At 37.8% G+C, this 16,352-nt stretch overlaps 1 protein-coding gene across 15 annotated transcripts in view; it reads right to left on the minus strand.

Annotated features, from left to right (window-relative positions):
* The window catches only part of eif4g3b (eukaryotic translation initiation factor 4 gamma, 3b), a 58,960-nt gene that overhangs the window by 11,841 nt on the left and 30,767 nt on the right, over positions 1-16,352 (minus strand). For 13 of the 15 annotated variants that reach the window (XM_067446302.1, XM_067446310.1, XM_067446298.1 and 10 more), the window contains 14 exons: positions 13,369-13,545; positions 10,039-10,153; positions 7,668-7,774; positions 7,362-7,487; positions 5,446-5,587; positions 3,977-4,756; positions 3,618-3,697; positions 2,947-3,166; positions 2,743-2,867; positions 2,290-2,409; positions 1,894-2,049; positions 1,486-1,683; positions 1,138-1,284; positions 431-667 (listed from right to left, as the gene is read on the minus strand). In XM_067446302.1, the coding sequence (XP_067302403.1) occupies positions 431-667; positions 1,138-1,284; positions 1,486-1,683; positions 1,894-2,049; positions 2,290-2,409; positions 2,743-2,867; positions 2,947-3,166; positions 3,618-3,697; positions 3,977-4,756; positions 5,446-5,587; positions 7,362-7,487; positions 7,668-7,774; positions 10,039-10,153; positions 13,369-13,545 (2,730 nt within the window). The remainder of the gene's footprint in view (positions 1-430; positions 668-1,137; positions 1,285-1,485; positions 1,684-1,893; positions 2,050-2,289; positions 2,410-2,742; positions 2,868-2,946; positions 3,167-3,617; positions 3,698-3,976; positions 4,757-5,445; positions 5,588-7,361; positions 7,488-7,667; positions 7,775-10,038; positions 10,154-13,368; positions 13,546-16,352) is intronic. The other 2 variants (XM_067446307.1, XM_067446304.1) reach the window with 2 other exon arrangements.

A 16,352-nucleotide genomic window follows, 5' to 3' on the forward strand; every position in this document is an offset into this window, starting at 1 on the left:
ATAATTCACGTTAGCCTTTATTTACAGTAAAAACAAAAACAAAACAACTATTGAGGATGAGTTAATAATGAGAGAATTGAAATTTGTATTTTGCACCACCTCGCAGTCATGTCCTCAGCTGAATCCAAAGTGAGTTTGGATCATGCAGTCAGGATTTGTACTCGAAAGCAGAGTACATTAAAATGACTTATTTTGGACAAACATTTCCAAGCTAACATGTAGATTTTTAATTGCAGCATTGCAACATGTTCTGGAGAGGTTTACTCACATTGTCAACAAGTACACAACACAAAACTCTTAACTGCATTGAAATAAGCAACAGTCTGTATATTTACATGGGTTGTAGAAGCAATAAACACATTTAGGAGGATGTTTATTTTTAATGGCCATTATAGAGGACATCCTCCCGATTAGGATCAACCAGGCTGACCTTAGCTTTCTCAAAGTCCAGGTCCTTGCCAATAGTGGTGAGCAGCCTGCACAGGCACTCCAGTGACTCTTCATCGTGGTTTTTCAGCAACTTCACCACACAGTCGTGCATGATGGCCTCTGTCAGCATGCGCAGCTTAAAGAGCTCGCCAATGAACTTGATGTTGCCAATGGAGCGTCTGCGGGCTTTATCTTTCGCTTCTTCCAGCTCTTCCTGCAGTCTCTCCCGCTCGCTAGCCTGAGAATGAGTGAGAGAGAGAGAGAGAGAGAGAGAGAGAGAGAGAGAGAGAGAGGGAGGGGAAGACGGAAAGGATTACTATGGAGCCGCTGCAGCAAAATCAGCAGTTTTTGCTTATGACGGACAGAATTACAGACAACTGGAGATCATTTTCATAAGCCTTTATAGTTGCTTTGAAAGAGGTTCAAGAAACAAAAATAAAAACGAACTTCCAAGGATTCAAGTACAATAATTATTTACTTTTTTAAAGATTTACTGTATCAGTAGTAAGAAAATAAATAAAAATATATGCTTATGAATTCTTAAAAATGTTTGCATACCATTTAAATCCACACAAATAATTCTAAGAAACCTGTCTCTTCTTTCACAGCATGTGTCATTTTTATCCTACACATAATCAAAGAAATTTGAATGGCCTGTGAACCATTTAATAATGTTTTTAGTGATACATCCGGTGCTGAAGCACTTACTGAGGTAGCTGCCTCCAGCTCCCTGTGTTTCTTTTCAAAGGCGTCGTCGTCTACCTTGTCCTTCTCAAACTCTTTCTGACAGCGGTTCAGAAGCAGCTTCCGAAAATTCACAGTGCTGTTGGGCTTATCCGTCATGGGCACTTTTAACTGCAAACACAGCACATGTACCTTATGTGTAACATTAACTGTAATCTACATTCTCTAGTCCAAGCAAAAAATTTAGTTTGAATCTCTATTTGCTTACAAAATCACAAATAAACATATAACTCATTAATCAGTGATCTATTAAAATTATATACTATTGTTTAATTTGAACAGACCCCAGATTTAACGGAAAGCCGGACTCACCGTGGCCAGACAGCTGCACATATTGCCATATGCCACAGAGAAGCTGGGTTCATCGATGGCTTTCTCAAAGACCAGGTCTATGACACCCTTGAGCCGCTCCTCTGTGTCAATGGTGAGGTCAGTCACCTGCTTCATCAGCTGGTTGAACATCTGTGGCGTCAGTTTGTTGAGAATACTACGCACTTTTCGGAAAAGCTCCTGCAAAAACCATCAATGAACACATTACTCATATTGCCTTACAGGGCAACAATCAATCCCGAGCTCCATTTCCTCTTTGCATTAGAGAAAGTAATGAGGTAATAAACTATTCGATCATAGCTGAACATCTGGATACAGCGACATGCGAAAAAAGCTACGTAACGCCTTCTGAAATGTGTATTAGGTTCAGGAGTGAAAGTGCAGAAGGACCTGAGTTTTCTTGGCGTCTGGATCTTCAATGGGACTTTCCCGCTTCATGCCAGGTTTCCAAGCATTCTCTGTTGTCCTCAGCTGCACCTCATCGTTCACAGACACGTTTGTGATGATCTTGCGCCCAGGGGGTCGCCGCAGGCCAACATTTAGCAGCTGAAGGAACAGACATAATCATATAATACGGACAAGAATAGTAAGTGTTTCTATATTAGTGCATCTTAAATAATGTCAATTGAAAATGCTTTTATTCATGGGCTAAGTATTACAAATGTGTACTGAATTAAAGACAGAGGACCTAGAGAACATCATGATTGACTTATTAAAGTTATTAAGACAAAGCTCTATATTATTTTTGGATGAGTGTGAGAATAAGTAATGTTAGGTGGGACAAACCGGTGCTCCTCTGCCTCCTTGAATCTGTCGGCCAAAATCTGCAAAGGCAGGTGTGAAGTCTGGGCCTCTGGAAATCACACGTGGGTCTACCGGCCGCATGGGCAGCTTATTTTGGTTAATCTGTTCAGCGAGGCAGAAACACATTAGGGCTTCTCTTAAAGAACTTACCACTCTGTACAAGAACAGTAATGAGTTTTACAGGGATTTAAAAGAGGGCCATAATCAGGTTACAATATCCCTTTATTCCCATAGTAGTCCATTTAAAGGCATGGTGCAAATTAATTCTGGTACAAGCGAAATTCCTATGGGAATTTTCAATTATTAACTTCAATCTACCATTCTATGTTTAAATAGGGCTGTACATTTAACAAGTTAATTTAGTAGAAGTATAACACTATTGTATTAACATGTTTTAATTAGCAATCATAATAATATAGTGTAATTTTGGCGGACCTTATCTAGAACAACATCAGAAATGGGAGGAAGCCCCTCTGGTTTCTGTACACATGCAGGCATGAACTGGAAGCCCAACAGGAAGTCTCTTTCATACTGCTTCTTTCCATTCTTCTCTGCGGGCTCTGCAGAAGAGCAGAAACGCTTTTAGTGGTAAAGCCTGGCAGATACAAACTAGAGAACATTGTAGAGAGATGGCCTTACGTGGCACTGTTTTGATCAGTGGCTCTTTGACTGCAGGCGGGTGGATGCTGTCACTGCTTTCGGTTTCTGAAATGTGTTCAGCTCCGTTTCTCTGAGGCTCTACTTCCTGTTCTCCGTTCTCCTCGAGCACAACTCCTGCTGACGGCCTCCTCTCCTCCTCCACAGGAGGAGGACTGGGGCTCTCTGCAGCAGACTCCATAGAGGGCTGATCCGTGTCCTCCTACCAAACACAAACACACACCAACTTTAAGCCTACCTTACTAATTTGAATATAAACAAAAGGGTTTGCCAAATCATATTCATATCTATCTATCCATCCGTCCGTCCATCCATCCATCCATCCATCCATCCATCCATCCATCCATCCATCCATCCATCCATCCATCCATCCATCCATCCCAAATATAGTTATGGACAATTATAAATCAAGGGCAGAATTTATTTATAATCTGGTTTTATCCTTTGTTGCTAATGAAACTCTTGACTACCACAAAACATGACTTAAAAGTTTTATGAACAAAAATATAATTAAACCAATGGAGATGCAAAAAAAAATGTAAATTCAATTTTTTTTTAAATGAAGTTTGTTGTGATTAGATTAAATTAGATTGAAATAAAAGCCAGATGAAACAAATGGTGCATAAAAAACTTTCCATGCAAAATTATTTTACCTCTTTGTCTGGACACTGATCTTGCCCTACAGGCATGTTCTTTTTTGGGTTCTTCCAGGTCTTTGGTGCACTAGATGTAGCTGTACAGAGAAAAGGCTTGCGTTATTTGAATGACTCTCACAACATACATCTTAAACTGCATTCACACTACAAGTGAAACCTGTTTGTAGCAGCAAGAAAACTGATTTGTTGTGTACAACATGGAGTAACATCCGTGAATGTCATTCAAAAACGTTACTAGGCAACCAGTGGTGGGAACGTCCACTTTTGACCTCACCACCAGTCCCTGGCAACATGCAGTGGAAAAAAAGTCACTAGCAGTGTGAATGCAGCTTTAGCTGTATATTCCGAGTGCTTACCTTGACTTGAGCTTTTTCTGGACTGCAAGAAAGGCTCTCCTCTCTTGTCTGCCAAGGCCTCAGTATCCTTCCCTGTTTCTTTGATCTCTGCTCCTGTAGAGGGTCTCCTGGTTGACCCTGCAGAAACCTGACTTGGGTGGATGAGTCCTGGAGGAGGAGCAGGTGTGGTGGAGATAGCAGCAGTAGAGGGGGTGGAGAGGAATGGGGAGTCGGGACGTCCAGCACTGTCCTCAGCAGGTGGTGTTGGACTATCCGTTTTAACCACCGCAGACTCAGCGTCCAGCGCCGGTGTGATGGGCCTTGGCTCCGGGCTGGGGGACTGGGGCACACTGGAAGTAGGCAGCAACGGAGAGACTTCCCTGGGTTGGGATTCCAAGTCTTCACTCAAGGGAGCAGCATCGGTGTCCCTCAGCCCATTGACGGCCTTTTCTGGCTGGGCCGGGGATGTAGACAGGCTCTGAGGTGAGGGTTGCTCTAAGGTGGAGGATTTCTCTGGCTCAGAGCTGTCAGGTTCTGGTGTGACAGCTTTAGTGGGGCTGGGCTCAGCTGATGGGCTCTGGGCATCAGCTGACTCCACTGTTGAGGCAGGTATAGAAGGAGTGGGGGCTGTAGCTACACTTGAGGCCATTTCTGGGCCGGAAGGGGGAAGGTCAGTTTTCTGTGAAGGAGAGGGCTCTTGGACTGGGCTGCTGGGGTCGCTTCTCTCCAACGGAGTCTCTGGTTGCCGCAGTCCAGGAGATGCAGATCTTTGCGAGGCAAACTCTAGTTTTGGCTTGTCATCTGGAGCCATAAATAAAACAAGGGATGCATCAAAGGTACATAATGTAGGGTAAAAAAAAACAAAATTGTGATATATTTAACATTTGCATCGTATTTGCAGGGATCAAACAAACACACAAACAACATTAAGTAACATCATGGAAGTGGTGATCTTAAGCTTTTCTATATCTTTGTTTAAATCATTAAAAATGAATAGTAGAATTCTGAACATACAATGTAGTTGTAGGGATATTGTTGCTAATGTAAAATTAAGATACTGGGAGAAAAAAACAACAACCGACCAGTGGTTCTCAACTGGTTTTGCTTCTGTGTCCCCATTTTACAGTTGGACATCAAATGCAAAAACCACACTTTGCATAGTTTTGTTCATCTTTTTGAAAACAAGAGGCCTAACACAAATGGCAAACCTGTCCAGGCTGAAGCCAGCCTAATTTGGTGAACTTCAAGCAAGTGATGGATGCAAAAATACAATAGGGATACACTACAGCCTTTGACATCAACAATAAAAGATATGTAATTTCTCTTCATTCTAAAAGCTGATAAGCATTTTGTTATTTACATTTAGGATTTTTTCCCCTTGATGTCCATATCTCTTAGATCTGTGACCCATTGTTGGGACAAGACCCACCAGTTAAGGACCACTGCTCTGAACCTGCGGGTAGAATGTGGCGATTGCTGCAAAGCCTGACCTGCTTTCAAGTCGATGGGTGCAGGAAGGAGGTGGGCGCTGTCCACGTTATACATTACGTGCCCGTGATCTGCTACCTGGCTGTTCAGCTGCTGGGATTTGAGGTAGAAAATGTGAGGATAATGAGGGTACGGACATAAAAACTAGCAACAGAGAGACGCAAGGCACATATGCAGCACACAGACAGAGTGGGGAAAACAGAAACACAGAGAATGGAGAGGAGAGAGAGGGGGGCAGAAATGGACGAAACATGGGGAAAAGGGGAAAGAGAGCAGAGGAGAGACGAACACTGTTAACGTTCAGGGAGAGAAGACAGAGGAAGTGTCAAAACATAGTGAGTACTCCATCTACATTGTGCCTTAGAACAGAGATTTTTAAACCATTTTATGCCACCCCTCCCACCCCCAAAATATGATTCCCGTCCTAAAATAGGATGAACTAACACACAAGAGGAATGTGACTTTATAAAAAGGCCTTTTATTTTTATTTGACCAAAAAATATGATAAAAACTGTATATTGTGAAATGTCATTACAATATATTTATTAGTAACACCCATTTTCTATTGAAAAAGTATATATATATATATATATATATATATATATATATATATATATATATATATATTCCATTTCTCCAGTCTTCAGTCTCACATGATCCTTGCTGGTAAATATTTTTTCAGGACCCTTTGTTGAATAGAAAACGTTAAAAAGAACGTTTATTTGCAATAGAATTTTATGTCAATATCTTACTGATACCAAACTCTTAAATGTTGGTATGTGGTTGCAACAAAGTTAAGTTTGTTAAAATACACATATTCTTATATCACTTTTGAGATGGATAGCCTGCACCCCCTTACAGTCTGTGGACCCAAGTTTGAAAAGCCCTGTTTTAGATTAGGCACGCTGAGGATGAGGAATATACTAGAGTGTGTAAATGAGGAGTCACTGTAAAGGGAACACACAGGGATCAGGATGGCACAAACAATCATGAGGCAGAACTACAACACATGAAAATATGCAAGATTGAAATGATTTTTGAAATTCTAAATAACATTTATAGACTTGCACAATTACTTCAAAAGGAAAAACTGTAGAATTTTTCTATTGTCGGGCCAAACCAGTCTCACTGCTTAACTGTTCCATTCCATGCCGATCCAGAGCAGCCAGTATGGATATGGTTTCATTTTCCACTGTGGGTCTGATAACGGAGCTCATTGGAATGTAATATAAATACGTCAGTCGTTTCATGCGATGTAAATAGCGACCGCGTTATGAAGGATGATCAGATTTTTTCTTTTCATTTTATTATTAACTTGCGTAAATTTCGCTCAAATAGCGATTTTTTTACACTGGCAGCCAGGCAACAGGCAAGTGGCCAATCCTGAGTGGCGACATCACTACACATCACTACACTCATTCTACCAGCACGGCTGCTGAGATTTCCGGGCCAAGATCGGTTTGTAATCGCGCCATGCCAAACCAAGCTCAACTGGAAATATAATTGGACCTGTTCCTCATTGTTGAGCCTGAAGGTGGAAAAGCGGCTAATGTTTCAAGGCTACATTCAGAGTTCTTCATTAAAAGTGTGTAAAATTGGTGGCTTGTGGGTCAAATTGTTAAGTAATAAACCCTTAAGCAAAGGCGCTAACCCAAGGACATAAGCTGTGGATTTAGATAAGAAGATAAACTCTGGCAGTATGGCTACAAAGTCAATAAGTGGGATTGCTATGTTGTTCTGACTTGATTTTTGCATGTTGCTGTGTAGTTGCTAGGGTGTTCTGGGTGGTTGCTTACTGGCACAAGTAAAAATAGCTCACCCCTAAGGTGCAGAAATTAGAATGGGGACAATATCAGGCTAAATTTGTATGTGTACATAGGGGTTTTTGTGTTTGATATGATGTGATTGGCTGTCTTACCTGTGGAGGTGTAGGAGTGGAGGAGGGCCGTCCCACAGGTGGGGTTGGGTTCCGACTCCCGCCCACCCCTGATAATATCTCGTCTGTGACATCCTTGCCACCCTGGTTGGGGTCTCGGATGCGGATCTTGGATGACAATAAGCAGACACAAAATTAGCCAATAAAGCACCAAGAAGAATCATGTGCAATCTAATTCCTGTTTGCAGTTATTGGTTAATTATCTATTAATTAAACCTGAACTTATGAAGTTTTTCAATACAAATTTCCTCTAAGCATTATATAAACAAACTGTTTATGTACACTTACTGTTTTCTTTTCCCTCTTAGCAGGTGGAGGTTGTTGTGGTGTAGGCACTATGATGGATGGAGATGGAGATGTGTACATGGGCTGCCCAGTATAGTAGGGAGGTCCTGCTGCTCACAAACCATACAAGACAATAAGTTCCATATTAAAGACTCGTTTAGACCAGATCTGATGCAACTAAAACTGCCTGCAAACTAAAAGATTCTGTTGATTACTTCTTTGTTTAATCGATTAATGGAATTAAAAAGTCACATTTTATTTTCTGACTATACTGAAAAAAATATTTTCAATGTTTTGCCCAATGTTCTTCTTCAAGCAGTAAGCAAATGAATGTAAATTCATTCAAGTTGCTATGCTATGCATTTTGTGCAAATGTAATACCAATTATATAACTTTATATAAAATAAAAAAACTGTTTGTAACACAATAATAAAATCCTGCCCAATTTTTTTCCTCCCAACAGTATCACAATTGAAGGCTATGAATATAATATGTATGAGTGTAGGCTGTTATAGATTTTGTGAAACAAATAGCAAAAAAATTATAATATTATATATAAAATCTTTATAGCAATTATATAAATTCTTTATAAAAATTTACACATTTTGAAATTCATGATGAAATCTATTGTTTTCACTTTTTTGTCACTATCAATTAGTTGTTGCAGCCTAGGGGTGGGTGGTGTATTGAATTAGTATAATATATCAATGTATTTTTTATAGTGTTGTCAAATCGATTAATCACGATTAATCACATCCAAAATAAATGTTTGTGTTTACACAATATATGTGTGTACTGTGTATCATTATTTTCTATATATAAATACATACCCATTCATTTATATATTTAAGGAATTTTTTTTATTAATTAACGAATTAATTTATTTATTTATTATATAGTTATTTATATATAATACAAATTATATCAATATATACAGTATATATATATATATATATATATATATATATATATATATATATATATATATACACACACAGTATATAATATAAAAAAAATATATATACACAGTCTATACATGCAAATATTTCTTAAAGACTTCCATTAATATATAAATGAGATATATATATATATATATATATATATATATATATATATATATATATATATATATATATGTATATATACACAGATATATAGATATATATACACAGTATATATCAATACATACAGTATACAGTATATAATATAAAAATATATATATACACAGTATATACATGCAAATATTTCACAATTATATCAATATATACAGTATATATATATATATACACACGCAAATATTTCTTAAAGACTGAGTGTGAGTGCAAATTTATATATACACAAGAATTATAGATACATTATACATACAATTATACTACATTTACATATATTATGTAAACATGAGCTTCTATTTTTGATGCGATTGATTGCAATGAATCGTTTTGACAGCACAATTTCTTTATAAACTATATGGAATGAGGAAATACCGTTTAAATCAATATACAGTAGCGGAGGATGCAGAATGAGCTTCTGCAGGACGTACATAATCCAATTTTCTTAAACATGAGACATGCTTTATATTGGGGGCTTCAAAATGACTGGAAATATATAGTTAATACATCAAATTAGCGTAAGAGTGTAATTTTATAAAAGCACCTATGGGAGTAGACAGTTCTGCACGTGATCTACTGACGACAGGCAAATAAAAGCACACAGACGCAGCCGGATCATTTCCATAATTTCCATAACCAACGCCATTTACCCATTATCGTCTTATTTAAGACGTGCTTTTTTGGGATGGTAAAATACACTCCTCCCATGAATTGTGCCTGGAAGATTGTTTGTAGGACATCATTGGGCAGGGTGTAAAATATATATTTTTTTAAATAAATACAGATTTATTTATTTTTTATCCCAAATAGAAAAACGTAGAAAATACCGAAATATATACCATACATCGCCATTCAACCAAAAAATACAGATATGATTTTTTTGGCCATATCGCCCAGCCCTTAAGTAAACAACATAGAAGTATACAATATTCACAAGCAATTTTTCGTATTAAAACTGCTAACAAGCAAATGCCACATTTTAATGAAATGCAAATGTCATAATTTTTCTGAAACTTTGTCAGCTAATTGTTTCGCAACTGACCAAAAAAAAAAATCTATAACTAATGAATCAAAACCAAATTTATGACAAACCATCACATAAAGAAGATTCATATTAAAATCTTGTTTCGTTCTAAAAATCTGACTTACAAGATTAAACAGTAAACAGCAAATCAATTCAAGACAGCAGACTTCATGAAGTCAACAGCAATTCACGGGTATTTGTAAGCTGACAGACACGAAGGGAATGAGGGTGCTAAACTCACCATAAGGTGCAGGGAAGTCCCCTGGACTGGGACCAGCATAGAAGGTACTGTGTCCAGTGGGCTGGACTGGATACTGTTGAGGAGGCCCTACGTACTGAGGAGCACTGTGACGGTACTGTAAAATCACATGACAAACAAATCAGTGAAAGTGCAATACATAACTGCAAACAAAACATCAACTAGGGATGCTCAGATCGATCAGCCGCAGACCGGTATTGACCGATAATCACATTCTATGACTCGATCGGTGGTCAATAATTTGGCTGAACCAGTCACAATTTGATGATGTAAAACCGTAAAAAGTTTCAGCCGACGTGCATGTACACAGATGAGGCTTTTGCAAAACGTTGGTAAACCATAGCAAATAACATCTCGAGTCCACACACAACATGACATGCTGCTTGGCTACAGCTATAGGACTTCCAAGATCTGATCCTGTTGCCATCATGATGCAGTGTTTTCCAACAGACAGGTCTTGATATACTATGAGATATAGAATAGGAGAGCATAGCGAAAATGTCACTGGAACATCATTACTTGTCAATCAGGAGCTTAAAACATGTTACTTCTTTTATGTATTGACAAATATTTTTATGCTTTGTAGCGTTTACATGTTTAAGTAGTTCGCAAGTTCAGAAAAACTCACTTGTTGACTTGTGTCCAGTTAGCGCACATTTCTGCTTGTTTAATTTTAGTTTCTTTTGTATAGGAACACTCTCTGCGTTTAAAACACAGACGAGCTCTTCTGGCACTGCAGGGTTGTATTATTGAAAAAACAAGCTCTAGGAGTCGCACGATAACTACGTACACGTTGCGGCATTCGTTTCGGCTTTTGTTCACACAGCGCTCGTCCCTGGTCGAATACCGCAATGTTACTAGGTCCCCGACCCGGGTTCAATTCGGTAATCAATTCCGGGACGTGGTTGCTTTCACACAGAAGGCGACCCAACAATGTTCCGGGAATATTGCGGGTCCGACGTGCAGTGTGAAAGGGGCTTAATAAATATCCTGACTCTTCAATTCTTTATAATGGCAGTGAAAGGGGCCCATGAGTTTGAAGCTCAAAAAAGTGTACCCATCCAAAACCCACATGGCTCCGGGGCGTTAATAAAGGCCTTCTAAAGTGAATCGATGGGGTTTTGTAAGAAAAATATCCATATTTAAAACTTTATGAGATAGCTTCCATCAAAGCGCCTTCCGCATTCAACTTAAGGAAAAACGGTCCCGAGTAGGGATGAAACGGTATGGAAATTTCACATCACGGTTATAGTGACCCAAATTATCACGGTTATCAATATTATCACGTTTTTTTTTCAAATGAGATAAAGTGTTCAAAAAGAACCAATGCAAACACTGAAAACATTTCAAGAAGTGTAATATTTTAAAATCAACAAACAACAAATAAATCAAGCAGCTTTAGGCACTTTTTAAAAGTAAGATTGTATTCTGTGGGATTTCCTTCCTTATATTGGCCGTCGTCAATAGCACCACATAATGCATAAATAATAATTTGGTGTAAATACAATCTCTAATATTATCTCTATAAACATGTTCAAGCAATATTCTCATCAGAGTCCTATCAGCTATGATGCATTTAAATCTAGCCTATTTTGTGTCCAAGCCCAAACAGTATCCCAGCAAAATAAATCACATCCATATTTTCATATGATTTGACAGTTTATTTTATTAAATTAAAATCCAAAAGGTGTGCATTATACCCGACACCTAGATGAACACTTTACAGTCAATTTTATACAAACACGCATAACAATGTTGTTTGTAACTTTAGAGACGGTCCCTAAATTTGCGAATCTCGAACGTCAAGCCAACTTTATGCCAGTCATATCAGATGCGCTATTGTTCTGCTGTGTTTGTTTTAAACTATTTTCACTGCTGAAATAGAACAAAAACATTCAACAGTATGGTAAAAAGAATCTCCTGCGTACATCGCACGTTCAGATTACAGTGAGTGAGAGCGCTTTGAACAAAACTCCGGCTTATCTGAACGCATCTGATTATTAGACATTGCATTCATAAACTCAATATTAACACGTGTGAAAGGTTATAATGCACAACGCGATTGTAACAGATGGCTTTTGAGAAGCCTATAATAAGTAGGTGACTATAGAAACAGCGACGTGAGTGACTTTGTTACACGCCACAGCCGAAATACACCAAACAAACGGCGGGTGTTTATGTCAAGCCCTGATTATTCCTTAAATGTCACCCTAGTCATGTCTGAACATGTTCGTTCGTCTTTGGCTCAAGCTTCACGCTATTATGTGGTATTAAGGTCAAAGTCCACTTGCCTTCGCAAATCTTAGTAGATGTGTTTCCCCCTATTATGGCGACTTTCTTCTGGCATGTTCTGCTACAGACAGGGTGACCAGAGCATCTTCAATTAATTTTCCCTCAGGACTTTTGTAAAAGCCAAAATCTGGCCACACCTCAGATTGTGTACTTTCCCGGTGCTGTCACTGGCTGTCACGTGCTGCGCGGCGCCTGCACCAGACTGGATAGGATTTAGCGCGAGTTTTCAAAATCGTGATAATCACTGACGGTTTTAATGATAATTACATTTTAAACGTTATTACTAACCATCAGTGCATTTTATAGTGGTTTATCGTGAAACCGGTAATCGTTTCATCCCTAGTCCCGAGTCCTCGCATGAGGGAGCCCGAAGGATTATAAGGACGAGCGACACCAGTGAAGGAAGAGAGAAGACCAGGCCTGGACTTTATGTTGTGTTTTGTTTACGTTTTATTACGTGTTTCTGCTTGTTGTAGTGGTCCGTCACGGGCTGCCACTTTAACTTTCATTTTGTGTTTATTTATTAAATTCCAGGACTGGTCCTCTCTCCTCCTTCACTGGTGTTGCTCGTCCTTATATACCTCTGTGCTCCCTCATGAGAGGACTTGGAACAGTGTGACTCGCAGGTGACACTTATTCTCAATCACGCACTGGTCTCACTCTCTCCTCCCACGTCTCTCGCTCACCCACCTCGCCACAATGCCACTTAGACGTGAAATCATTAAAAATGCCTTCAGGGTGTAAGGGGTTAAAAGTTACAGTCAACAGAGAGCTTACATTTCACTAATATAAAGCTTGAATGATTGGGATTGATATTAGCTGATCACAACAGCAAGAAATTGGTATTCGATATCGGCTGTAAAAAATCCTTATCGGAGCATCCCAAACACAAACTAACTGATCATCTGTAATATTTTTTTTTACATAAACAACACAACAAAGTCTAGCACATTAAAATAACCTGATGTTAACACATGGTCCAGATATAGTTAGTGTAATTTGATTTTTGTACAGTCTGACCTGAGGGATATAGTACTGTGCTGTCTGTGGGGAATGGAAGGGCATGGGAGCCATGGTCATCATGATGTGCTGATTGGGGGGATAAACCGCTGCCGGGGTCTGAGACGTGGGCCGAATGGAAGGGTTGTTGCTTGGAATGGTGGCCCGGGCCGTTTGCATCTGCGTCCTCTGGAAAAACTGTAAGGAAAAAGACAGGAGAGATCAGTTTTGTGACTCAGATTTGGCAAACTGATAAGTGTAATGTTTCAGCCATTTAGTATATCTAGGATGACATCTGAATAAGTCCACTAAATAAGTTAACGCATTTTTGTATAACTACTTATGTGAATGCATGCAAGAAAAAAATGACAAAACACATCATCCTAAGTAACATGCCATATAGAGGTAGGTACTGTACCTGATGATATACACAAATGGCTTTGTAAATCGATCATGCATGTATGAATCACATTATAGTGTCTGTGCTTTATCTTTTCAACTCCAAACAAAACCAGCAAATTAAAGAGCTTATTTACAATACTACAAAGAGAACTTTCTATTAATAAATTCCTCAAACAGACGTGTTGACACCAGCATCACACACTTGTGACTATGTATGAACAAATGCCAAACAACAACAGTGATTCATCAATTTTCATGACAACTGCTTTCTCACTGAATCAGTGTCCTAAATGTTGCTGAAATGTGTCAGAAGGTGATAAGGTCACATGTGATTAAATACGGGTGTTGCTACTATTCTGTGTGCTTAGTTATGAAAATGCACCTTACACAGCAAGTGTACGTTTAACCCGTTTTAGATATTTGGACACGTTTAATTGTTTAAACGTGAAAGTAAAGACCTGTTTAACCTTACAAAAGATTTATTTTAGGAATAAATGCTGTTCTTTTGAACATTTTATTCTGTTCATCGAAGATTTCATATTTCACAAAAAAACAAAGCTACTGCTATTTTCTACTGCACAAGAGGTGTGATAAATGAGCATTATTCAAATGACTCTGTACGCAATTGGACAGTCCTTCATCCAATCAGACCATAAGAGGCGTGATTAACAATCAACGACCCATCGCTTCTCTATCTGTCATTGTGTTAAAACAATAGCGCGCCAGGTGGATAAGCCAGTCTGTGATCGGATCCCGCAAAAGTGTAACAGAAGCAATAGAAATGAATGTACAAGTTTCCAGAATGAGCTGCGGAACCAGTCACAAAAAAAAAACGGCGAAATCAAATCGCCGGCAGATCAGGCTGGGCTTACCCATATTTTACTGTACTAATGTACCTTTGTTGAGAATTAATTACTTTTTTTTTTAAACAGGAAAAAAAACAAGCACTTAATTTACCAATAACTTAATCAACCAATTTAATTTAATTTAATAATTATAATTTAATTAATTTAATTTAATTAATTAATTTTTAAATATTAACATATTAACATCTGGTTTAATAAAAAACTTCAGACCATAATATTATTGCAAATGCATAAATATAAATGAACAAACATACATAATATGAAGTAATTTCACTTGAGATTTACAATGTTTGAATCAGCTTACCCTAAAGTACAGTTAATTATAAGGATGAGGTCACAGGTAAACAGGCTTGAGCTCTCTGATGCTGAAAGTAAACCAAAAGCACACAGCAATTTGACACTGTGGGTGTGGCCAATAGAGCAGAGATTCCTTAAGGACAGTCAACATGTTGTTTATTGAACACAGAGAGTAGCTGTACTATCTGCAGATACATTATTACTTTATCCGGCACCAATGATTAGCAACCAGCAGCTCTGTTCCAAAACCTACAGTGGCAGCATTATAAGGCATCATAGAGGAACAATTCCAATCCAAGTGCTTTTTCAAACAGGTAGGCATCATGATTACTGTATGCCTTTTAGGATACCCTCTTTTGGCCAAATATCCCATGTAAACATCAAAAAGACAGCAATTCCATAATGCACTGTGACAAGCTCAATGAGACTTTCCATCCAAGATGACAGATATATGCATAGAAATGTCAAATTATAAAATAAATATATACATACAAAGATTTTTTTATTTATGATATTCTGGACATACTGGTCTAAAAAAACGTAGGTAAAAAAACGCAAACATAAAATATCTTTAAAATGGCTTGGAATACTTTAAATAATTATATTAATATAGTACTTTTTTGAACGATAACACTTCTTAATTATTTTTTTTAAATTGACATTAACAAAATTACATCTAAACTTAAATTTTGACTAAAATATTTCATAAGTCTTTTTCAAATAAAGGATAATCCTTTATATTTAATTAAGCCTGAATTGAATGTTACTGAATGTTAAACTAATACATTTTTCCTTCAGGCATACAGTGACATTTTTAGAGCATAACCCTTTTTCATAACCAAAATTTCCCTTTCTGTTAGTGAAAGAACTGTAAAGATGTCAAAATAAGCCATCATTTAAAAACTTTTGTATTTGAAAATTATAATTTGCCTCTAAAATCTTTGCCCACCATTGTGACTTTAAAAAAATTGTTTTAACTAAATTTCCATCCCTGGACTGAAAATACTTTTAACACAGTAGTTCTGCAGACCAGGGCATTGTGATCTTTCCATTATATTTAACAGAATGAGTTCGTGACAGTCTCCATGCCACATCACATTATTAAGTTAACATTACGAGCATAGAGATTATTTTAATATCACCTCTGCTAAGCGGCTTATATTTTTTAAAACATAAATTGCAAGCACAAAGTGGAGCAGATCTTCAGACAGGCTGACTTTTTATCATGTACAGAGACAATGATTCTTTTAATGAATAAGACTGAAAGCTGTTTTAATCAAGTGATTAAATGATTTTTTAAATACAATACTCTTTTACTACATCACTGAATTACTTCATAATTAATTTCTTTATTGCTAGAAAATGGCTAATGAAACTTCGGTCATGAGTAACAGCTTGTAACAACAGTTTATGGTTCACAAAATAAAGTTATACGCTTAG

Source organism: Pseudorasbora parva, chromosome 6 (assembly GCF_024679245.1).
Source record: "Pseudorasbora parva isolate DD20220531a chromosome 6, ASM2467924v1, whole genome shotgun sequence".
Lineage (NCBI taxonomy): Eukaryota > Metazoa > Chordata > Actinopteri > Cypriniformes > Gobionidae > Pseudorasbora > Pseudorasbora parva.